Source organism: Echeneis naucrates, chromosome 7 (assembly GCF_900963305.1).
Source record: "Echeneis naucrates chromosome 7, fEcheNa1.1, whole genome shotgun sequence".
Classification (NCBI taxonomy): domain Eukaryota; kingdom Metazoa; phylum Chordata; class Actinopteri; order Carangiformes; family Echeneidae; genus Echeneis; species Echeneis naucrates.
Window position 1 is genome coordinate 14,142,486 of NC_042517.1, and position 24,462 is coordinate 14,166,947.

The 24,462-nt window shown below is 41.9% G+C and overlaps 2 protein-coding genes across 3 annotated transcripts in view; both read right to left on the reverse strand.

The window, feature by feature from the left end:
* Nucleotides 1-566: 566 nt before the first annotated feature.
* On the reverse strand, nucleotides 567-17,636 carry mybpha (myosin binding protein Ha). Its single transcript, XM_029505718.1, has 13 exons — nucleotides 17,405-17,636; nucleotides 13,660-13,713; nucleotides 13,089-13,223; nucleotides 12,472-12,639; nucleotides 9,369-9,457; nucleotides 9,049-9,244; nucleotides 8,545-8,684; nucleotides 8,130-8,289; nucleotides 7,002-7,138; nucleotides 3,464-3,650; nucleotides 3,020-3,070; nucleotides 879-910; nucleotides 567-782 (listed from the first exon to the last, which is right to left on the reverse strand). The coding sequence occupies exons 1-11, from the start codon at nucleotides 17,619-17,621 to the stop codon at nucleotides 3,039-3,041; spliced, it is 1,515 nt and encodes a 504-aa protein (XP_029361578.1). The 5' UTR covers nucleotides 17,622-17,636; the 3' UTR covers nucleotides 567-782; nucleotides 879-910; nucleotides 3,020-3,038.
* A 1,349-nt stretch (nucleotides 17,637-18,985) lies between these two features.
* nav1a (neuron navigator 1a) overlaps nucleotides 18,986-24,462 on the reverse strand; it is a 75,007-nt gene continuing 69,530 nt past the window's right edge. For both annotated transcript variants that reach the window (XM_029505702.1, XM_029505701.1), the window contains exons 21-31: nucleotides 24,258-24,456; nucleotides 24,082-24,170; nucleotides 23,894-23,992; nucleotides 23,635-23,806; nucleotides 22,768-23,033; nucleotides 22,524-22,675; nucleotides 22,359-22,430; nucleotides 22,067-22,272; nucleotides 21,851-21,969; nucleotides 21,577-21,765; nucleotides 18,986-20,753 (exon numbers count right to left, since the gene is read on the reverse strand). In XM_029505702.1, coding sequence (XP_029361562.1) covers nucleotides 20,658-20,753; nucleotides 21,577-21,765; nucleotides 21,851-21,969; nucleotides 22,067-22,272; nucleotides 22,359-22,430; nucleotides 22,524-22,675; nucleotides 22,768-23,033; nucleotides 23,635-23,806; nucleotides 23,894-23,992; nucleotides 24,082-24,170; nucleotides 24,258-24,456 — 1,659 coding nt within the window. In that variant the 3' untranslated portion in view covers nucleotides 18,986-20,657. The remainder of the gene's footprint in view (nucleotides 20,754-21,576; nucleotides 21,766-21,850; nucleotides 21,970-22,066; nucleotides 22,273-22,358; nucleotides 22,431-22,523; nucleotides 22,676-22,767; nucleotides 23,034-23,634; nucleotides 23,807-23,893; nucleotides 23,993-24,081; nucleotides 24,171-24,257; nucleotides 24,457-24,462) is intronic.

A 24,462-nucleotide genomic window follows, 5' to 3' on the forward strand; every position in this document is an offset into this window, starting at 1 on the left:
GTGAGCTGTGAACGAAGGAAAAGCACTCGTTGACTCACCCCTGAGCTACAAATGGCTGCAGATCGCGATATACTGGAGCCATAAAGATGAATCTCTGCCTCACACACCTGCTCCTTCCTTGCGAGCCGAATCCCGGCAGAACGACTCAACTCCAGCTGGGGGGTATGGACCTGCTGGCTAACTGACTCGGTGACTCAAATGACCCAGAAAACTTGATTCACTTTGGTGAGTGACTCATTTAAACTCGAAAAAGAATATTATATAATATTATAAGATAATTACAATATACAATATAATATATTGCAATGAAGCATCATTGCAAAAATTACAACCTTAGGCCATCCAATTAGTACAGAACGTTTTGTAGCCAGCCTAAAATAAGTTGTCGCATTTTATGAAATATATGAAAAAAATCTGCGTGGTATACGATAAAATACAGCTTTTATTAAACATCCATACAGCGGTTGCAATATCATGTCTAAGGTTTCAGTATTTTATTGAGCAGTACATGTATGTATCATAACAAACAGCAAAAGGACATAGTCAGGAAAAAGAAAAAGGGAGAATATAACCTTACATCCATGTCACCAACAAAAATAACATGCAACACTTGGCACACTGGGATGGGTGGGATGGTGTGGATCCTCCCTGCATACTGGAGGGAGTGGATTAAATTGAGATGTGTTGCTAGAGCTCCATATGATGCTGTTGCTATGTTCTGTTCCTTTCTCCATTATTTACAACCTGCTATACATCCAACCATGAGCTTCACGTCTTGAGCACTGAGCAAGATAAAGGAGACATACAGAAGTTAAGAGTTTACAATATGGTGCCCAATAGACACATGCATATTTCCAGCCACACACACACAAACTCACCTTTAAACACAATACCTGGACTTCTGCTTGTCCTTAAAAGGCACATGTGGAAAAATAATCAAAACCAGAAGTGGGTGAAATGGGGTCATGAGGTGTTAATAATCAATTTAGCCAGCAATGTTCAGGGAGAAACTGCGTGAGCATGTGTGTGTCCGAGGCTGTGGATGTACTTGAAGTGTACATGTGTCGTATTTTCCACCGAGGATTAAATGTCTTGATTTTTGTCCCCTTAGCCCATTCTCCCTTCTTCTCACAGCACTTCACATCGGCCTGTTGACTCATGGTAATGTGAAGAGTTTGGCTGTGTGTCAGATCATCTGGAGTCATTTTTAGAAGCTGTGGAGTGCCATGCTGACATCACCCCTAGCCCCCACCCAAAGGCGCTCCCTGTCCCTCGTTTTCCCCTTGAGTGGCCCTCCCATGTACGGCTTTGCCATATGGGACCACATGCTGACACCCCGCACTGGCTTGCAAGCATCATCACGTCATCTATAGAGCGCAGTTTGCACTTGACATGAATTTGCTCCTTTGGTAATCCGATCACAAGTGGACAGCTGTAAATACAGGTGTGAATGCATCCAAATACATCCAGGATGCATTAAGGCCTGATCACTCGATCCACACTGGGGGGTGCTCAGGAAGGCATGTGACCCCGTTTGCAGTATAGTGTGAACACACGTGTCCCTCACCATAGTGAAGGTCAACTCTGTAATGTCCATGCAGCACAGCAACAGCATACTGTTTATTTTCTTACGTCAAACAAGTAAGTAAGGGAACTACAGCTCTATCTTCAAGGTTAGGTACCAGAATGAGAGTGTAATCATCTGAGCGTGCACCTGAGTGCCAAATGTAAAAGGTCTCTCTGGCGCTGGTCATATTTCAACGACAGAAACAAATGAGAGCTGGAGAGTAACATTCGATCACCAGGGGATCACTCTGAGGTGAATTCTTGATCAGAAGGTACGAACTGTAAATATGCCAACTAGATATGAACAACACCTGGATGCTCCACATCAGCGGGCCCATATTTAGATGCATTTGGAAATGGAAGTTGAAACAAATTTAATTTGTTTCCCATACAACGAAGTGGCCCTGACATCTTTTATTAACATGGATAAAGACATTCTATTTTTGAATCGATCTCATCTACTCTATCCTGCTGCTGTGTTATTACACCACACCTGCAGCTGAAAACAGTCTCCAACAAGTCTGTTATTTACTTCAGTTGGAGTCTGAGTACAGCTTGGTAAAAAAAAAAAACAAAACAAAACACTTCTGTGGTTTTTTTCTTTAACCTAAAAAAATAAATAAAAATACATCATTATCAACATTTTAATGTATTCAAGGTCCAGGCATGGCGCTAGTCAGAACCACCTTATGCTCTGGATGGAGGAAGTAAGCAGGGACTTGCCAACTAAAACCCATTTAATGTGACTGTCCTTTCGCTCACATGTTCTCTATGTACATCGTGGGGTAGTGTTTCACAGTGCTGCAAAAAGAACTGATGGTATGTCCTTTACAGTAATGTAAAACCATTATCTGTCACTCTCTAACTTGTTTACAGTCTTCAGCTACTCAGTGCATCTCATCACCAACATGTTCAATAAATCATCTGTCTCGTCACTGCTCAAATGTCTTGCTCTTTTTCCCTTTCCCCCCATTTTCACAACCTTTCCCATCCTGTTTAACCCCCGCCCCCGTTTAGCACCCCACGCTTTTTTTAAACAATAATTGAAGGGAGCTTCTCTTGTCAGTAGTAGACATTACACTTAGGAAAGGCTCCATTGAAAGCTTCAGCCATCAAGAATTTAAAAAGCTTAAATGATAGCTGCCTTATAATATAAATCGAATCATGAAAGCTGTAAAAGCATGAAATTTGTCTTTTCTTTCTCACTGACACTGAAATTTGTGGCACTATGGTGGACATGAGCATTATCAGCCCAACGCAGTGAACTGCATCATTGTTTCATGCATTTTGTTTGTGTGTGAAATAAGCTGTTTCTCGTCACAGTGATGGTGGTAGCCTGTGATTTCAGGTTACGTTTCAGGATATTACAATATATAGTGAGGAAATATGTTCCGACATGTAATATGTCTGTGTCTTGCACGCAAACAATCATTACTTTGTGTTTGTTCCTTACCTGGATGTTAGATGGTAGTTTATTTGCCCTTCTCCTCTGCAATGAAAACCTCTGTTGAGAGAAATTTATAGTCTGATTATATTTTTAGATGTTTTTTTTTTTTTTTTAACTGCTATTTACTAACAATCACATTATTCTATGAAAGCATAGGACAAGGAAAATGGGAATTATTAATCGGGAAAAATACAGATTCGTCAAATTTACAAAATTTAGATTACAGAGTCAATACAGTCTATTTTGATATTTTGCTGTAGTCATGCTGAAAATACTGAAAATACTCAGAAGTCCAAATCCAGAACTAAATATAGCCCACACCTGCACTCTTTACTATTTTTTGAGTTATATTAAATGCAAACACAAGCAAACATTGTCGGTTTTGGTCATTTCAGGGGATTAATCCTCTATAGTGGTCTTCCTGACTTAACCAGTGATTTAGATACATACGTTTGACCTCTAGCTTGCAGGAGACAGTGGCCTCTCCCTGGGCATTTTTCGCTCTGCAAGTGTACACACCACCATCGAAGCTGCAGGGCTTACGGATCTCCAGGGAGCAAATGCCCTGGTTGGAGATTTGACGAAACTTCGGGTCATCGCCGATGACCATCTGATTTTTTAGCCATTCAATCTTTGGCTGAGAGGAGGAGAGGAGACAGTCACTTAATGTCCAAAATCCAAAGACTCCTCTCAAACTGTAAGATTAAACGTGCTGGTCTTAACATCATACTGGTGGTGTTGGTCCATCAACAGCAACAACTTTTGTCCAGAATGAAGTATCTAAACATCTCCTGTGTGAACTGCCCTTGAAACTTGTACAAACATTGACTGACTTATGAGCAGATACTTTCAACTTATTGAAGGAAATGTCACCCACAGGCGGCTAATAATAAAACCGTTAATATCCTTTAAAATAAAGATAATCTGAGCATCTGTTTATCATTTAACATGCCCACAGTGTCTTTTCTATGTTACATTAGACATTTAAATGAATGAATGTGAACCAAGAAGAGTGGAGTTGCACAGACTACAGACATGCATGGTAATTTATGGTTGACAGTTTTATATGTGTTTTTGAATGTGTTATATGTGTTTCAATAAAAAAACGCATACAACACCAAAGTAGACTCAACATTTAGTTTACAATGGACAGTAGTTGTAAACTTGAGCCTGCCAGGGACAGTACACAGTCTGTGTGACACTTGGTCAAAAACTTTATGAACATAAACCTTTTCCTGACCCCAGATATGTACTGCTCCGGGATTCAGTGACACTCTCTGCACAGATTTCCAGCTTCTTGCAAGGTGATTCTGGTCATTGAATTACACTCAGCTGACGCATCTCTGAGCTGTGTCTTTAACTCTTCCTTCTTTCATGTCTAAAACAAATATAGCTCTGCTTATGACAAGTTTTGAAAATAGATGTTTCTTTTTTAAGGCATCAGGAAAGTGACACATTAGACACATTAGAAGATAAAGTGGTGGGTTAGGGTTACTGTTCATTAGTCTGATTTGAGGTAATGCCTGTGAACACAGATTATTATGAGTTAAATTAATTTATGCAAAAACACAAATAAATGTGAATTAATGAGGCTTCAATGAAATGGCTTAAATAGCCAAGAACAAGGAGGATCAAGATGATAACATTGGGGAAAGATTTAACTTTCAAATAAAACAAAATGAACATCCATATTAACCTAAAAAAGGAATATGAGCATGTTTTCATCGACGTCTCTTGGCCAAGCACAGTATAATTGAGCCTTTGGCAGCAGAGGATATGCTGCTGCTTCTGCCATTGATGCTGATGAAGCTGTTGCAAACCAACACCACAAACACATGTTAATTCTGCTTGTGAGATCACACTTTGGATTGGTACGCCAGATGCAATCAGTCTGTGGATACTTGATGATTTAAAAAAGTTAGTAAGGGTGAGAAGGGAAGATTTTGATGTCTAACAACTATAAAATGCCACTCGTACATTTTGCACATATATTAATATAAACCAGAGGATGATCTCCCCACCCTTTTATTTCCAAATTGTACTTCAGCTCAGTTTAGTTCATACTGATTGTATTTTAAAGTTAAAGAGAATCATCTATTGACAATGGGATATTCATTTCTAGGCCTAGTTCATTAGTAGTAAACAGTTTGAATTTAAATAGACATAAGAAGCTACACAAAGACAAAGTTAATCCTCCCTCTTGTTTCTGCTGTGATTATTTATCTTTCTCTGTCATCGTATTTTTGTGTTTGCATGTCCACTTGTGAGGATGCTGCAGGGATAATCAGTCACACTGATAACAGAGCTGCAGTCTGGGCGGGTGGCAAAAATAGTCCCTTGTGTTTCACACAGCCACGAGAGGACAGTAAGCTGTATCTCTTATCGCTGTCTCCTCTTTGTCTTTCCCAATGTGCTCTCTGCCTCTTCATGTGGCAGCTCTTTATCAGACGAAGCTGAACTTAGCATGCTAAATGCCTCTCTGCTTGACTTCCTCAGCTGTTGTCATTGGGCTCTGGTCTGAGCCAGGGAGGAGAAGGTAGCTCAGTTAACATGCCGTGTCACACTCACAGGCCACATAGGCGCGAAATAATCTGATGCTGAGCAGTTATAAAGAGACAAAGTGTGTAAGTGAGAGTGAGTGAATGGGTGAGCGTGTCTGAGCATGAGTTTAGAACAAGAAAGTGAAATTTGATTTTTGTAATTATGTAGCTTAAAGTTGAATCTATGGCAGCAGTTTTACATGGAGTGGAGTCAAACACGGATTAGGTCCAAAGGTTCTTCTGTATCAAACAACTCTCTTTCTATGAACCCCTACAGACTCCGTGTGGATATGCTTTCACACAACTTTTATGACACATTTGGTCCAACTGCAGAATCCAAACCAGGTAAATCATAGAGGAAACACAGAGAGAAAGTCAGCAGGATTCATTTGGACTTGGTGAAGATATAGCTCTTCATTTCAGGCCCAGAGTTCAAATCAACAGCTTAGTCTGTGTTCTTAAACACAGACATCCGCTAAAGCTCATCTTGTGTCAGCCACAAGTTTTCAACAAATCTGTAAAGCATAGACTCATGCAATATAAATATGACTGGTATAATTTTCTGGTTCTTCAAAGCTGTTTTTCAACAAACCACCGGTGAGCCCAGCCCCATCCATTGCTCATCAGCCTTTCCTTGACCTCAGACATGTTGAGTATGGTCCAAGCCAACAGCGGTTTCTGTTCTGTTGGGTTTGTCTGAACTACAATCCAGACTGTCTAATCACTGTGGTCCTCGGTGACAGGCCAAGGACAGCAAGGACACATAATCAAATGCATGTCCATCATGACCAGCGACCAAAGCTCTCTACGTCATATGTTTAACCAGAACGGTGACTGCCGAGAACACTGAGAGAAAAACTGAAGTTCCACAGAAACTTACAGACACAAACCCTGCCCTGTTTATATGGAGGGTTTTTTTTTTTTTATAGCCCAGATATTAATACATGTCACAGCCTATCTACAGTTCAGACAAATGGTTTAAGAGCAGAATAATGGATTTGGAATTGGGAAAACAGAACTTCATAAAACGAGATCATTAGCTAAACTTAAACAGGATATGTTTTTCATTCCTCCATATAATCAACAGATGTTCCCCTTGGCTCTCTTTACTGTGAGCCTGTGTGCCAAACATCCAATCAGGTGTAAAAATAGTAACCACTCAGCAGCTGGCATTAGCTATCGATGACACATAACAGGAACACCAAAGTGATCCTGGACAAGATATACTGATAGAATATACCCGATATAGAGTGGATGGCAAATTAAGGATTCAATCAATTGCTATTTTCATAACGGCATAATCTGCTAATTATTTTTCTACACTATACATTTGGTCTTCACTGTGCATTACATCATACATGTATTCAAAGCTCAATTAATTTATTGCACCCAGTCTGAAACAGCATCAGGCCTCTATTCAAACGGCACAGGGTGAGTGTGTCTCTGACCTTGGGACTTCCACGAACAGAGCACAGAAGCTTGGTGGTGTATCCCACAGTGGCAGCACGGTCATTGAGGGGTGTGGTGAACTTTGGGGCCTCGCTGAAATCATGCTCTGGGTACTCAGGAGGCTTGTAGACGATCCCTGCGAACACATGAAGCCAAGTTAATCTAGATGTTGCTTGTAACATTTTCAAAAGGGTTTGAATACCTAGATGCTTTTTGAAATATTAAGTGACACAAAGTGTTTTTCATTTAAGTGTGCTCTGCTCTTGTTTATATTGAAAATGCTGTTAGCTTTCGTCTGGAGTGTCACATTTCAACTTCACAGTTGTGTAGTTTTGCTGAACAAAGAATAAGAGGATTAAGTAAAGGTGATACGGTTCATATTTCCTCGTTCTGATTACCTTTTGACAGCTTGGCAAGCAATAAAACTTGCAACATTAATATGCAGCAGATCCAACATCAACATTCTGTTTATAATTTGATGGGAAATTGTCAATTTTCCATTGGCTTTGGGTTGGCCTTCTGTAGATGGGGCCAATAAGGCTGACATCACTGTAAAAATGGCAAATTGAATATAATTAATTGAATGTTCTGTCATGCTCCAGCTTGACAGATTTGTCTAATCAATTCATTGATGATACCTAATTACAAGAAATCATCAAATTATAAGGAAGGAAGGACACTGGCATTCAAACACGAAGCACAGAGGCTTAATGAATTGACCTAGACCACGTAATGACAATTCTGACAGAGCGGCAGGCAATCAACTGACAGACACACAGGCACACGCACACACACACAAACACACACAAGAGCAACATTTGCCCTCACAGCTGTCTTAGTGTTGTCGGAGCCTCTTAAAATCTATTTTGGTTGCAGCCGATCACTCGCCATCCACTTATGATTAAAGTGCTGCCAAAACCATTTCCACTATTCAGGTCTTCTCGTTACACAGTGCCTGTGTGTGAACACAGGCACGGTGTGCTCACCCACACGACTCCCACAGACTTATTACAGCTCATTAAAGTGTAAATTACCCACTTGTACTGCAGTGCTGGGATAAATCTGCTGTTCACACAAACAAACTGACCCTGGAAGAATTCAAGTCCTGTACGTATGAAGAAAGTCACCTGTCTTCTGAATGGTGGCCACCTCCTTGGTGACAGCGCTTTTCTCACTCATGCCCACTTGGTTCTCAGAGAAGACCCTGAAGGCATACGAGTTTCCCATGATGAGGTCGGAGACGGTCGCGGTGAGCCGATGGTAGTGCTCCAGCACTGTGAACCATTCCTGCAGGTGGAGATGCAGCAGATGGCATGTTTAGTACAGCCCACACGGGAAAACATCTACCAATCTTTAGATTGTCATTTTTATAGCTAGTTCAGTGTTTTTCTTTCCACCTCGTACACTGACTCCTTTTCTTTTCTTAATCCATAACCCCCACATGTCTTTGGCCTCTTTTTTTCCATCTTGAGTCCTCGTATTGATATGGGTTTATATGAGATGCCCTTTCTACTCTCATTTCCACGCGCACATCTGCATTACCCCGGTCTTTCTGTCGGCTTTCTGAACAGTGTATCCGGTGATATCTGTGTTGCCGTTGTCCTTGGGAGGAATCCATTCCAGAGCGGCGTTGAAACCCCACGCGTCCACCAGCTTCATACTGACAGGAGGACCAGGCAGCTCTGAGGAGACACATTACTGTCAGCTTTGACTTCAAAGAATCCAATTATAATCAGAGAGTCCCTCAAAGCAGGAGAGGCATCTGCTCCCATCCAGGTTAGATGAAAAACAAGACTTGTGTATTTGCATGGCAATGCCTCTAATGTGCGGCCACACATTTAACAGCCTCAGCTGACAGCAAGCTCAAACACGGGGTCAAAGGGCATAATTGTTCGAGGTGTGGTATATGTTGGCCAATGATTTGAATTTGTGTGGAAGGAAGTCACAAGTCTGCACAGAAAGCTGAGCAGATTTATCAGAGATCTTTTAAATAAGTCAGATTTTACACATGTTGCACACACACCTGTCTCTGTACTTGGAACTCACCTACAATCTGAAGAGTGATGAAGGCTTTGTCTTCAAAGCTGTCCACTTTAACAGTCATCTCGTAAACACCAGAGTCCTCCCTCTGTGATGTGCGGATAAACAAGATGCTGTCCTTGTCACTGTTCCTGATGTTGACCCGCTTGACATCCAGAGGCTGACCATCCTTGAGCCAGGACACGACAGGTTTGGGTTTTCCCTAAAGAGAGAGGTGAAAAACAAGAAAAAAGTAAGATGAAGTGTAATGATTGTAAAGCTTTTACTGCCAAGTGTATAGACTACTTCTGGATTATTTAGTATAACAGGTGTCCGTGTCGCCTTACGAGGAAGGGGATGACCAGGTTGATCTGCTCTCCAACCTGCTTGACGTAGCAGGATCTGAGATTCCGGGGCATGCGGATCTTTGGGCGGTCTGAAAACAAATGAGTCAAGTCAACCATGTTCGTCTTTGTCCTGTCCAACACATGTTCTCTGTTTTATTTAACTGGACGGTTGCTGTTGCTGTATCAATCACTCATCTACTTAGCTATCAAGTTTAGACTGCAGGTTTCGGTCAAGTCAACATCCCATTTCGGTTATGTAGGTGAAAAAAAAAAACAAACCAGGCCTGTCACAGCAAAATCTTCATCTCTGAAGCTAAAAAAAACCCCCATTATGACTAATATAAAATACATTTTATCATTCTACCAGCCACATTGATGATATCAGATTTTCAGTTCAATATTTAAAATTTTTGAGCTCATATGTATCAGTTTTGGATATTTGTTGTAAATTTTATACATCATCACATCAATAATCTAAATAATATTTAGTTCCTTGTTTTTAAGATTAAATAGAATTAGTAGTGACTGCTCAGTTATTATATTTTACAGAGAGCTTTTTTGACACTTCTAAAACAAAATAAGGAAATAACAACCAACTTGTGATTTATCTGATTAGACTATTTTTCATTTCTGAGATAAACTCAACATTATTATTCAGTGGCAAAACAACAACACACATGGCACATCTGTGTGGATGTTAATTGTCAGTCTGAGCCCATGGCCTAGTTTCTTTGATCATTATGATTTGTCCTAATTTAAAACACACATGAAATCTATCTGGACAAACTTTTTCCATGTCGGTGTGTGCGAGGGAAACTACAGTATCTAGGCAGAGAGGACGAAAAGCAGAAGAGCCCTCGTTCAGCAGTTCCTAAAATAGGATGAGAGTCCCACCACGTGCTACCTCATGTCATGGACAAAGATGCAGCAGGAAGATGTCGTCACTTTTACATCTTGCTGAAGCGGCCCGACATCACACTTAGAGACAGTCACATAGAGTCTGAAAACTGTCCACACCCAAATATATGATGCTGACTTCTGGTGTGCTTTGGGTAAAACAGCTGAAATCATATGGATGAAACTGAATCATGAAATGGACTTTATGAGTCCAGGCATGCTGAATTGTTTAGCTTGGGCTGGGTGCTAAGTATCAGCAACAGCATCCCTTGCATGTTTCTGCATAAGCAGCAAATGTCTGAAAAGCTCTCTGAGCTTACAGGACACATAAAACCACCAAGCTGCTTCCCCCCCACACACTTCCTGGAGCCTTCTTTCCTCTTCATCCAGTCCATCTTACTGCCCATCTTTTGTTCTTTTCTTTTTTTTTTTTTACCTATCATACTGTCACAACTCTTTTTTTAGTGTATCTCCATTTGTTTCTTGCCCAGAAATATCCCATCCACACTGTCCTGACATTTGTCACCTTAACACCAATGCACAGTTGGGGATACGGCTCCCGGAACCACCATTCCACACGAAGATGGGGGTCCGCCTCCAGATTCGGCTCAAACACTAATCCCCACTAATGAGCACACTTCCCAGCAATGCCCAGAAGTACTGCAGGCATTACAGCATCCAGCACCCAGCAAGCCCTCCTGCAAACTATTTCTAATCTGTCTTTGTCTCTGGATAAAGTGTCTTTATTGGGGGCTTTCTGCATATGTAGGACAGTGTGTCTTCACCAGAGGCTGGATGTCTGGGCTGAACAGTGTGTGACTGACACACAGCTGAATTTACCCCCCGGCAAGCCACCCACAATCCATCAATTAGGCTCAGGTTTCGCTCACCTCAGTTGACCAGCAGCTCTGGTTGCATGACCGCATTTCTCCACTTAAGTTTCCTGTTTGTTCGCAGCAGTTTGAACCCACACCAGGAAATATGCTCAGACACACAAAGCTGTACTTCTGAAAGTGGATAACCGGGCTATGTCAGTCTCAGTCTACATGTGGCTGTGTGACTCAGTGTGACTGCCGGTGGAAATTCACAACAGCAATCACGAAACCAACTTTGGTTTTAACCAACAATAAAACCCAAAGGCAGACAGCAAGACTTCAGTAAAATGTCTCTGTGGGTGTGTATTTTAGGGCCATGTGAAGTCTTTATTTTTGGCAGCATTAGAGAGATGTCTTGCTTTTTAATGCAAACCAATTTAAAAGAAGGAGCAAATATTTCTACACATTAACATGCAAATACATTTGTCTTTCTTTTTAGGCAATACATTGACACAGCTCGAAGCTAAATGCTAATGTTTGCATGCATGCAGTATCAGTGCTAATACGCTGATGTTCAGAAGGTATTATGCTTAACATGTGAACCATCTTAGCTCGGCATGCTAACATTCGCTAATTAGCACTAAACTTCAGTTGGCAGGCAGTTGGAGAAGTCATTAGCGATTACTGACAGAAGACTTAGATACATGATATGAACATATAAACGCTATGAACAGATATCATTAAGTGGAATCTGTTGTGCAGTTAACTATTTGAACTGTCAGTAATGTTCAATTTCCATTCAGGCCTTAAATAAATTTATTTTCTCTCATTGTGCTCTTGCTGTTTGCCCAAAATGCTTCTGTATTTATTTGATTTTGTGTCTGTGTTAGATTTATGCAGATTTTTGCTTTCGTTGTTGATTTTGATAAGTGCTAAAGGGATTTTTTTTTTATTTTTCATTCTTCGTATCTTTTTTTAATCTGTGTAAATTTGTATGTTTGACCTCATTTGTGATGCCAAAGGTGGTGTAACTGCTGAAATGTTGTGTACACTCCAGTGAAAACATGATTTACAGCTACTGAAAGCACATGTCAGCGACTGTGAGATTTATGTTCACACATCTGCGCAGTCCTGGTGGGTAACACCGCCTCTTGCCTGCCGGGTTGCAACATGAGTATTTTAAGGATAGGCCATAAGTTACAACTATCAGAAAGCTCCTGATAGAGAGGCTGGAGACATACAATCTTAGATGTTGGTTTAAAGTGTCAGCTTCTGAGGGAACAAGTGCCGTTTAGGGGTTGATCAATTTGTCTCTACGTGGAGCAAAGTTCCCTTTTAAGCAGATGCTGCTGTGTTGCCCACTTTGAGAAGTCAAATTGGCTGCCACTCACCGGCAATTTCACGGATCGGCACAGGCGCAGCCAGTGTCCCAGGTTCACTGCGGCCTCCGGGGTTTACGGCCACCACGCGAACGTGCAGCACGTCACCAGTTGTAAGATTCTTGATGCAATACCGGTTGGCTTGGGTCAGCTCCTCGTTACAAACAACCCAGTCTGTTGCTGCAGGGAAACCAGTGGTTGGTGTTATTAGCTTTTAATGCCGTTGTTGATTTCTGTTGCGCATGAAAACTAATATACATATATCTCAGCTTTTTTATTAATTTCCCTCCAAATCCTGTAAAGTTTTATTAAAGCATAAAGCATCCCTTAATGGGGCATGTTAAGTGGTTTATCACCTGTCGACACAAGTTTACAAACAACCTGCCCATAAGAAGTCCCCTTTGGCCAACATGAGGAAATCTCAGAAGGTACACTGTCATCTGAGCGTACGAGTGCTTCTAAAAGTGGTGTGAGGAGATACAGTGACAGCCAGTGAAATGCTGCCTGCCGTATACGGCCTGGACCCAGCTATGAGTCTATCTGGCCTCTGACACGTTGGGGACAGGTGCAGGGCTCACCGACTCACATACGTATGGCGCGCACACACACACACACATACACAGACTCACTTCCATCCTTGCAGTACTCGATGGTGTATCCATCCAGGCCGGAGTCTCCAATGGTCTCCGGTGTCTTCCATTTAATGGAGAGACAGGACTCGTTTACATCTTCTACAGACACATCCAGTGGAGCACTGGTGGGGACTGAGGAGGGTTGATACACAGCAGATTAAATACTGGCTGATGTTAGTCACACAGTACAAAGAGACACACAAAATGGAATGATGGCCCACATACTATCTATTATATGTATTTTTACTTGCTGTGCCGCAACGTTACCTGTAAATTGATTGATTCATCATTTTGAAAATAATGGAAAATGCCCATCATAACAACCAGCGCAACATTTGCACATTTGTTTTTTCCCCAACCACTCAAGATTTTTCAGATAAGACAAAGACAGGCAGCAAACGTAACCTCTTGAGAAGCCGGAGTAAGATTTATTTTTTTTTTTTTCGAGAGGGATGTTTCAAAATTGTCTTCAATGATTAATAAATGTTTTTTTTTAAGTAAAAGGGCATTGCTCCATTTTTTTTAAAGCAAAAGGGTCCATTAAGTAAGCCAATAGCAAAGGTGTTACCTGCAGGGGGCGGGGGTGTGGGGGCCTTGGGTGGCTCCTCAACTACGGCAGCTTCTGTTGGAGCAGTTAGTATTGAAAAAAAAAAAGCAGGTTAATGTTACTTAAAGGAAGATCAATACCTTCAACAAGCATGTGTCTGATTATGAGACTGCAAGCTGAAATTTTCAAATTAATAATCCCAATTTTCTTTTCTTTTTTTTTTTTTTCATTTGGTTTGGTGCTTCAGCGAGATGATCACCAGTATGCTTGCCAGCATATTGGTATCTTTACCAAAGATTCTGGTCCCCACCTCAGCTGGGCTGGGTCTGAGGCGTGGTGGCATTTGATTGCTGATATTTTAAAGTGAAATCATGAGTGAATCATTGCAGTGTATTTTGTGGCTGAGGGTAATGTTGCTGTTAGTTGTAGCTGGCAGGGGTGGACAGTAACCAAGTAAATTTACTTGAGTACTGTATTTAAGAACAGCTTGTGAGTACCTGTACTTTACTTAAGTTTTATTTTTGGGGGTACTTTTACTTTCACTTCACTACTGAAGAACAAATATTGTACTTTTTACTCCACTACATTTCTATTGATGCTCTCCTTACTCGCTACTTTTGCACTACTCTAACATTACTCGTTCATTGTTTTTATTTATTTATTTTTTTTTGTTCCAGGTAAGAATATGGCCACGGTGTATCATCCTCATCCTACCTGGATTATTTCTCCATAACGATCGGCTCGTTCTTCATCATACATCGTGGCCGTATTATTACCTGGAACACACGTTAGCTTGTAGTCCGTGTTTGGATGTCTTCTGTGGACATCACTGACAACATGGTCTAACTCCTCATCACTCACAGCTGAATACGGATGCTGCTCAAAGGAGCTGGGCCTTGCAAACAATGAAGGGTGGCAGATCATGGAGGGGACACAAAGGAGTATTCAGTCAGACGCTGGTGCTGGCAGCTCCCAGCAGCAAGTAAGTAAGAAATAATTAAGTTTTTTGCTCATTAATGTCACAGGAGAGGACATTGTGCAACCCTCCCCTCAGCCTGTGGCCTACACCTCTAGGCCCACAAAAAAAAAACAAGGAGTACGGGTTTTATCATTTCTAGCAGTCATATGTCTACTTTTCTAAAATAATCCTTACACACGCTACACCAACATAAACGAAAATTCTACCTTACTCATCTCTGTTGCTTGATGTCCTATTAATACATTTTGGAGCAGAAATTTTGTGTCTTTTATAAAAACCATCTAGAGCTACATAATCAGTAAAAATCTGGAAAAAAAGAGCTGGAAATCAAGAAACTAAAACTTGAGATTGAGCAACTGGAGCATAATTTACCCCGGTGATATAGCCAGTTGAAAAGAGAGCCTTTAGGCTCAACATACCTTGCTCAGGCACTAATCTGGCTTTGTAGTACACCCCTCAGAGGTCTCCAAATCCGGTCCTGGATGTTTCCTGCTCCAACACACCTCATTCAAATGAGTGACTCCTGACATCTAAAACCTGCAGGACAGTGTCCCTCCAGGACCGGAGCTGGAGACCTCTGGACTGGACCAAACCCCTCCTGAGACTAGAGACTAGACCCGATCCCTGCAGAGACCAGTTCTTGTAGGGCCTCTTTAACTGAGGCTGAGGTATTTTTTAACTACAAACATGTCTGTAGCAGAATCACATCAGTGTATTGTGTAATGACAATACAGCTACTTTCCTTTCCTGTATTTCATGGGATTTTTTTTTTTATACTTTTACTTTTACTTGTATTGGAGTAACATATTGGAGTAAGTACTTTTACTAAAGTAATGAAGTTGTGTACTCTGTCCACCTCTGGTAGCTGGTAGTGGTAAACTACCACAACTATCTGTTTAGTAATGGTAGTTTATGTTTGCTGTGTATAGGAGCATCCGCAGCAGCAGCAGCTCACAGTGGAATGCCGTTAAGGAAGCCCAATTAGTGACTTCAGTTATGACATTACTTATGCAGGAAATAAATTAGTTTCAAGGTAATTTGATCAAAATATATTCCTGTCAGGGAAGCAGTGGGACAGAGCAGCGTGACCAGAGCTTTCTGTATTCACAGGGACCAGAGCGGGGGGGTTCCTGATTCCTGAGCACATTTTGGAGACTCTGTAAGAAACCTCCATCTACATAGAGAACAAGCTCTTCGTGGGCTCAAGATGAAGTCTTACACATCATGAAGTTTACAGCAAGACACACCAACATAAATATAAACCAATCAGCAAGAAACATGCTGTGTAGTTCACAGTGGGAAACACACACCCAGTCATAGGTCATGAATTACAGCTTGTTTGTGTTTACTGCCTGTGGTGTGCGTTTACCCTCAGTAGGAGTTGTCACATCAGCTCCTCCCTTGGCGACAGCGGCATCATGAAGTTAGGGGGTTAGATGTTGAGGTTAGAATGCGATAACAACGCCAGCTGCTCTACTGCAGCCACCATTCATGTACTTATACACCAGGGTGTGGAGCGTGGCAAAATGGAATCAAATAGATGTCAGAGTGACTGTTGTTAGCTCCACCTGAGGGTGAAGGTATCACTGGTGGGTCCCGTAATTAAATGATTATATAAATCCCCTGCTTTTTGTCCTGCTACTCTTTCTCTTGCCTCCTATTTGTCAAGTTCTTCTAAATAAAGTATGGCGACTGCCATAAACCTAAGTTTTCTCAGACTGTTGAAAGACAGTTTTCACCAGATTGTCCACCCATATTTCTTTGGCTATCTTACACACAATTTTTGGCAGTTTTCCCCCGATCAAAAGTTAAGATATACTCCAATTATTCAGGCCTACTCTAATCCAAGCAGCACAATTGAGACTGACAGGACACTGCATTTACTGTGTTCAGCCCAACACACAAAGAGCTTTGCACTATCAATACCAAATGCCATCCATCCATGAATTTGTATGAAACCTTTAAAAGTTTCACATTACATTATTTCAGCATTTTATATGTCATATTAAGATAACCATGGTGTCAAGTTTGCCTAATTCTACTAATAAAACAGAAAACTAAAGGCAATAGGACTGTTATTTGATGCTTTCCTCAAAGAAAATGAAAGGTTAGTGCACTTCACGTGGGTTGAATGTTCTGGCGTAGCTTATTTTCATCAAACCAATCTGGCAACACCACATGAACAACAACAGACCAGCCGTTGATAACTTGCATTGTGTGCTGAGGTGCAGCACTGTGGCACATACCCACAATTAGAGGAAGTTTCAAAAAGTCGACAAGTTTGATTTCTAATTGTGTTTCCTTTGATGTAAGTGCAGTGACTAAAAAACCTAACTAGGGACAAGCACAACCGATATTCATCTCTGATCCAGCTAAAAGGTTTCCAGGTTAAATTAGCTAAAACTAAGGTAGTCTTGTACAACTGTACTGCAATAAGTCATCCCAGTTATGATAGTTAGTTCACATTTTTAGTAAAAGTTTGATGCAGCGTTAAATCAGTGCTGGCAGGCAGCACTGTATACTGTATTACAGAGAAGTGAGTTATTTATGTAAAACATCACACGTTCCTGTTTGTATCATAATACAGTTCAGCTGCATCACAAACCTCAGTATCCTGCATGACAATGAAGCTAAATCGGCTGTAAAAGCAGCAGTCTGGCTGTTTTATGGCTCCATGCTTTTTAAAATCCTAATCTAGATTAGATCAGTAAAATTAGTGTCCACTCCTTTCAGTGCAAAGCAGCTTTTGGGGGTTATTGGGCTGGTGTGAGCTCCATGCTACAGCACCTGGGGCGCTTCCCTCCTCAGTGGGGGCCTCAGCCGGAGCCGCAGCCTCGGGGGCCGCAGGTGGAGCATCCGCAGGAGGGGCCTCTGTCGGGGCGTTTTCCGGCTCGGGTGCAGCCTCCGGGGCCGGCTCAGGGGCCGGCTCAGGGGCCGGCTCAGGGGCCTTCTCCTCAGCCTTCTTGGCCGGAGACTTCTTGATGGGCGCAGGCTTTCCTGGCATCGCGTCTGCAGAGGGAGACTCTGGATGGAGGAGCCGGGGGTGTCTAAGGTAATATATATAGGCTGAGGGATGGAGGGGTTGTGTGTAACTCCACCTATCCGTGACTCTGATGTGCCCCCCCCCCCCACCTAACTTCCGTCCCATCCCTGTCAGGAACCATAAGAGGAAAAAGTCGGGAAAAAGCCTGCCTTGTTAATAAAAATATGAATGTTCCATTTATTTTTAATTAAATCGACATGCGGAAAGTGCTAAATCCTATTTTGGACTGAGGTCCACATGCTATTAAAACCAGGACAGCTTCTCCATGGTCAGACCAGCAGAGCCGTGAGCGCCCCCCAGCGGGGAAAGCAGGCAACCAAGAGAGGTAGCGAAGTGAAGAATGGCATGACTTTATTGTGTCCGGTGCACAATGTTAGACATATGGGATTGGATGTAGTTATAGAGACATGCCATACAACCATGATTAGGCCCCCCTTTTTAAGCCAAATGCTCCTTCCTACTGCAGGAAGACAATAAAACCGCTGAGAACACCCGTTTTCTGCATACAGGAGCCATGCCTACATGTTTTGTTTTTTAGTGATTGTTGTCGCAGATGCAGTGATTATTTACAGTGTTTACAATAGTGATGTCATGTACAAAAGAGAAAGAAACTTTTACAAATATTTGCATAAGACAAGAAAAACTAAACTAAATCAAATGCCTGCCCTTTAAAAAAAAAACAAAAACAAACAAACAAAAAAAAAAAAAAAACAAGAAGAAAGATATCCAGTTATTAAAAATCCCTCCCGTGATAAGGTTTAAGTGTGGTAGGTCCAATAGAGGCAAAACTTTGGGCGCACAACAGGGATACATGCATCAACATTATATCTCCAGGCTAATATCTGTTCTCACACTGTGTTCCACTCACAGGAAACTGTCTCCAAGATGTTCTATCTTTCACACTTAGAAGTTTCAAATGGTGTCAAGTTTCACACAAGCAGCCCATTCGTGAATCACATTCTCCATCTATCTACTGCAGAGTTAAAACATACTTCCAGTAACAGGCCCAAACCAGGAACCCACTCGCCGTCCAAATGTGGCATCGAGGTGACAACATTAAAGTGACATCAGAGTAGGTGAGAGGAAGTTTCCTCTGAATCGAGGCCTCCGTGTGGTAGATTAAAGCAGCTCAATAGCAGCTTTAGGCCAAATTGGGTTTCAGGCACAGATTGACTTAGGCATCATGTCTTTACTCTCCAGCAGCACGCGGCTGCTGGGAAAGTATAGAAACATCTGGGCAGAATATGGCAGTCTGAGGTACTTTGGGGTTAAGGAGCACAGAATGGAGAGGTTTATGTCTATCTTTTCTACCCACGGCTTGCTCCTTTTTTTTTTTTTTTTGATGTTTCTCATCATCACAAAAACAGTCAAGATGTGAGCAATACGTGCTGTGAAACTTTCCAACATTTACATTGTGTGCAAATGAATTAAGGAGAGAAATGAGCAAGCCACTTAAAAGAGAGTCAGCCATTCTTACCAGAAGCCCTTATTCCTCCTCTGAAAACACTGTGAAAAGGAACCTCGTGTCTGCAGATTGAGAAAGATCAAAGATATAAAAAGCAAATGCACTGAGGAAGGGGTTGTACCCATATATTCTTATCACCTAATGGCAGCTGTTCTGCAGTTATCAATGAGATCAGTGAGTGATGACAGAAGTGTGACTCTAGGCTGTCTGTTATTGCTGATAACGGCATGCTTGGTAAAAGTGTGTGTGCAGGTGATTGTTACTGTATGTAGATGCTCAGTGAAGATGACTCAGTATAAAAAACCTACAAAATCAAGATTTTAAAAGCTGTATCTTCAGCTATAACAAGAGAAGTCTGTTTTTTTTTTCTTTTCAAAATGATATCTAAATACAGGATAGAGCAAGCATAGCCAGAAATGGTAGGCTGTTTTGGCAGACTACACATAGACACGCAGTTTTGGATTTTTCTGTGTGTATTTAGAATACAGTGATGCTGAGGATCAGGTCAGTGTCTGTGGTTAAAATCACTTACTGAATTAAACTAATGGCTACTGAGTCAACTAATGAGATTTTTTTTTCTGCTCAGACTGAACCTGAAACTGATTCATTTCGCTGTTCATCATTCATCTGTGCACATCACTCCTACAGCTTCAGAGGCCGGATGAATCCATCCGTGAATGACTCAATGGCTGGACCAATAACGAGAGGAAAAAAAAAAAAATTAAATAAATAAAATTCAAGGCCATTTCTGTAGTTGTGTTATTGAGTGTGTTTTATATTCTACTGAGCACCTTTGACAAGAGTAAAAGCACACCAGGAGGCAGGCGATACCAGGTGCTGCCATCTAGAGGAATTTCTGATTAACTGCTGATGATTTGGCCTAACTGATATTCCCTGTTTGATGCACTGTCACAGCCACCTCTCATAATATTACCACATGTAGAAAATAAAGTGCTTTTTTTTTTTTTTTTTTTTTTTGACTGTTGTCGATCGATGGTCCAACTTTTCGGAAAATCAGACTCTTTTACTTCTGAGGTGAATTTCATTCTCTCAAAGGAAGCGTGTGTCTTCAGAAAACCAATAAGCACCAGTAGTTGTTTGTCGTGAAAGTTGTTGCAGTCCAACACACACAAAACAAAGGGAACAGATGGATCTTGATCAGTAGGATTATAGGTAATATTTTGCATCATAATATTCAGATTACCATGCACTTGCAGATTCAACAACAACCAATCAGGGACACACTGGGGGGCAGAGAAAAGACAAATCAATATCTTTCTTTGACATGATCATCACAGCTTTCTATGAAAGCAGTTAAATTGTCCTTTCAATGTTGTGATCGCGGGGCAGAACAAACCCTTCGTCCATAATCTCTCTCTCTCTAGAGCCTTTAAATTTAGCTTTGTAACTGCTCACTGAGCACACAGTAAAGTTCATTATCGAGTCTTTAATGTCTCATTGGGACTGCACTCGCTGCGTCAGCCATCAAGAGTATGTAGTTCTATAGCTTGACTGAAAGTCACATGTTATCCTCAGAGTGTAGCCTGCAGAGAGGGATCCAGACTGCTGTCCCGCTCTGGAGACTCTATATAGTTTGCCGACTCCTGGAGCTTCAGCAGCATGGCCATCTGGACAAGACAGAAAGACAAACTGTCGATTAACAGACATGCTTAGTTTTCTCCATTAGATGCCACCTGGTATGGATGAAATACTTGAAATGCCTCTCACTAATGTTCTCTCAACATGGCAGCTAAAGAGATCATTCTATGCTTTGCGAAATGTCAGCCATTATTTTCCAGAACCTAAAAAGACATGTTCTTATTTGTATTGTCCAAACATTGGGCCAACCTCTGGCATTTCTGCTTGATAAAGGAGGCCATTTGAATCGCTTACATGCCGCTAATTAAGTATTACTGGAACTCTAACATGAACCATAAGACTGTAGTGAGAAAATCTGAACAAATATCATCAGCGAAGTGGCAGATTAAAAAAACTTGTTTGAAACTGTTCTGCCCTGAGATGTTACAGCGCAGCAGGGTCATATATAGGTCACTGTGAAAGTCAGCTTTCGGTTTACGTTTTCCTCATACCCACTGTTTGCATTTGGGTGTAGTCTCTCATCCTCTGTGCGGCCATATATGATATAAGAGTGCTGCAGAATGTGCAGCTGCTTTTCTCATACACTTGAATGCATAATTTCCTCTTCTGAAGTCTATAGTTAACAGAAGCTATTTCTATACAACTCACTTCCCTCTTCCCCATATTTTCCCCAGACATGCAGTAGTGTTGTTCTCCTTTCATTTAACTTTTGCATATCTATGTAGCCATCTTTTAGGCCAGAAGAACACAGTATGATTGTTTAGGGTTCATAATCGTAAGTCTCAATTCATTTTCTCTTATGTACTAAACAGACATTTGTCCTCAACTCGTCCCCCATCTTGAGAACCTCACCAGTGGGTCTGACTCCAGTGTGCTGGGGGGAGGTGTATCTTTGGGGGTCTTCTTCTCCTCACTGGGTGCACCTATGCTAGGGGGAGGTAGGTGAAAGAGTCTGGACTGGTCTTGCTGTGCATTGGGCCAGGGGAGGGTGCCTCTCACCCACTCCACTGGATCCTCCCATACTGCCTTGTGCCCATGGACCTGAGGGACAGAACAAACCATATTTAAAAACAACATGTGGAGTCGACTTAATGTTGCACTCCGCAGGATCTCTTTCTGTGTTCACCTTGATGCCATCTTTGGCTCCCTCTTGGAGATACGGTATGATGGAGTGGTTCCACAGGTCAATGAACCACTGCCTGAATTCTGCCACTGACACTGGGCATGACAGGAAGAAGCAGGGACCTGAGGGAGGCAGAAATAGCTCTTAACTTCTTTTTTTGACTGCCCCTCCTGTTTCCTGTTTTCTAACTTAACTGGCCCTGTGCATAATGATTCTCACCTATGAGGAAGTCTGAAGTGCTGTGTTTTTCCAGAAACGTATGGAGGTGGTACCAGAGCTGAGGAACCCAGTCAAGCACGCAGAGGAGAGCTTGGTGACATGTTGAATCTTGCTCCTCCTCCTGGTAGGCCTCAACTGCTTTACGATGCAGGTACCTCACCAGGAACCCATTTGCTGGTTCCACATTGTTGGAGAACATCACCATCCTGTGCCAGAATACAAGAAATGCAACCATTTCCTGTCTGATTGTGTTTCCCAGGTACATTGACACATTTTGTTGCTTTGTGCCCACCTGAAGCTGAGGTGCAGTCCGTGGTTAGACGTCATCTTCACTGGCTGATTAGTTGTTCCAATAATGTATGGACTGAAACATTAAGAGCAGAAATGATGCACTTTCATTAACAAAGTATTATTTTAACTCCTCAGTGAAATACTGTAACAATTCAAACTGACTCACCATTTGTGATATTTGCAGGTAAGTGCTCCGTTAACAAGCTCAGTGATGGCTGCCGGGTCACTAATGTCATCGATGATAACGACCAATGGCAGCTCTCCTCCGCTATCTCTGTCAATCTGATGCGCCATGTTGGACAGATATAACTGCAAATCCTGTGGCGAACATAAAAGGTGAATGTTACATTTCCGAAAAGTATAAGCAAATATTCAAAGTTGTCTCTGAAAAGTCCTGAGTGAAGAATCACCTTCTGTGACTGCCGGTGCATGTTGAAAGTGACAGCAGCGCTGCGACCCAGCAGACAGGACTCATGGTCGGCCTCAGGCGAATCGATCCCGCTCCGTTGCAGGAGGTACTGAGCCAGACGCTGAGCTAGGTGGGTCTTGCCTGTCCCGCTGGGGCCAGACAGAACCAGGCGCCTGTGCTTCAGGAGCAGACTGATGTAGTGCAACATCATGGGCTTAGGAATCAGAGTCTCAAACACCAGGGAGTCAACACATTTTTCTCTGAGGCCTAGAGAGAGGCATGGGAAGTAGAAGCAAAATGATTTTTTATTATTGCAGAAGGGGCATCACGGCAGCATAGTGCTTAGCACTGTTGCCCTGCAACAAGAAGGTCATGGGCTGGTTCCCCGTCCTGGGGCCTTTCTGTGTGGAGTTGGTGGTTATCCAAAGACATCATGTTTAGGTTAACCGGGGACTTTAAATTGTGTTTAGATGTGAGTGTGAGTGTTTGTTGGTCTCTGTACCTGTCCAGGGTGTACACCACACAATAACAGATAAGTGGTAGAAGATGAATGAATGAATTATTGCAGAAACCATAAATAATAGTTACGTTATCATGCTTTTTTTTTTTTTTTTTGCAGATTACACATTACCTTGCAACCATTTTGTCCTTTATAATTTTGATTTGATTCATATGCAATTCTTTTAAACATATGACTCTTCAGGATTAGACAGATTTCAGTAGATTTTATAAAAAGTAGATTTAGAAAATATGTAAACCAAATCAAAATGCTTCTTCCATTTACAAATCAAATGCCATCTTTTATTTAGATAGTTTTAAGCAAGAATATAGATGTTACTTCTATTATCAGGTGGGGACACTTACTAACCTTTCAAAGTGACTAGTATTCTATCGGAACCACTGCTGAGACATCGATAAGGCGAAGCCTGAGGTTTGTCGCCTCCTATGACCCTCAGCCCTCCCTGGGTCAGCTGATACGTGTGCAGAGACTCACAGGACAGTCCCAAGCTGGCTGTCGGGTCTACTTGAGTTAGGTAGTCCTGAAAAAAGGAGAAAACAGAATTTACCAAGGATAAAATATGTGAAGCTTGACCCGTCAAATCACATGAGGATGATTCTTGACTTACTTTAAAGGTCTTCGCTATAAGAGAATCGAGACAAGCCCAGTCAGTCCGTGCATTCACTGGAACTGAACCCAAATAATACTCCTGCTGCTGTTTAGTGTCCTACACAGACACACAGGGGAAACAGTGCACACTTAACAAGAGGTTCAATTTAGGCCACTGTCTTATGCATATGCAGTTGCAGTGTTTACCTCTGCTTGATCGCTGATGCGAACCAGTACTCGCGCACACAGCTCATCTCGATGGGAAGATACATTTAATGTCTCAATTGGAGATAAGTCTGAAATGGAGGGGGAAACAAAGAGTGAATGACGACTAACTTTTTCACACTTATCAAATGTTGGAGAAGGCTCTATTCCTCTCTGACCTGGATCTTTACAGTCATTTAGGCTGAGGCTGAAGGACTTGGTGAGGGACATGCTCATCGGCTGCCTCAGTGAAGGCCCCAAAAGTGAGGCCAAGCCTGAAGGCTGGGAGGTGGAGGACGTGGGACCAGAGCCGGGGAGATGGAGCTGACTTCCTGTTTTCAAGTGGTCATTTTCTGCCTTCAAATTCTCCACTGTTGACTGAGG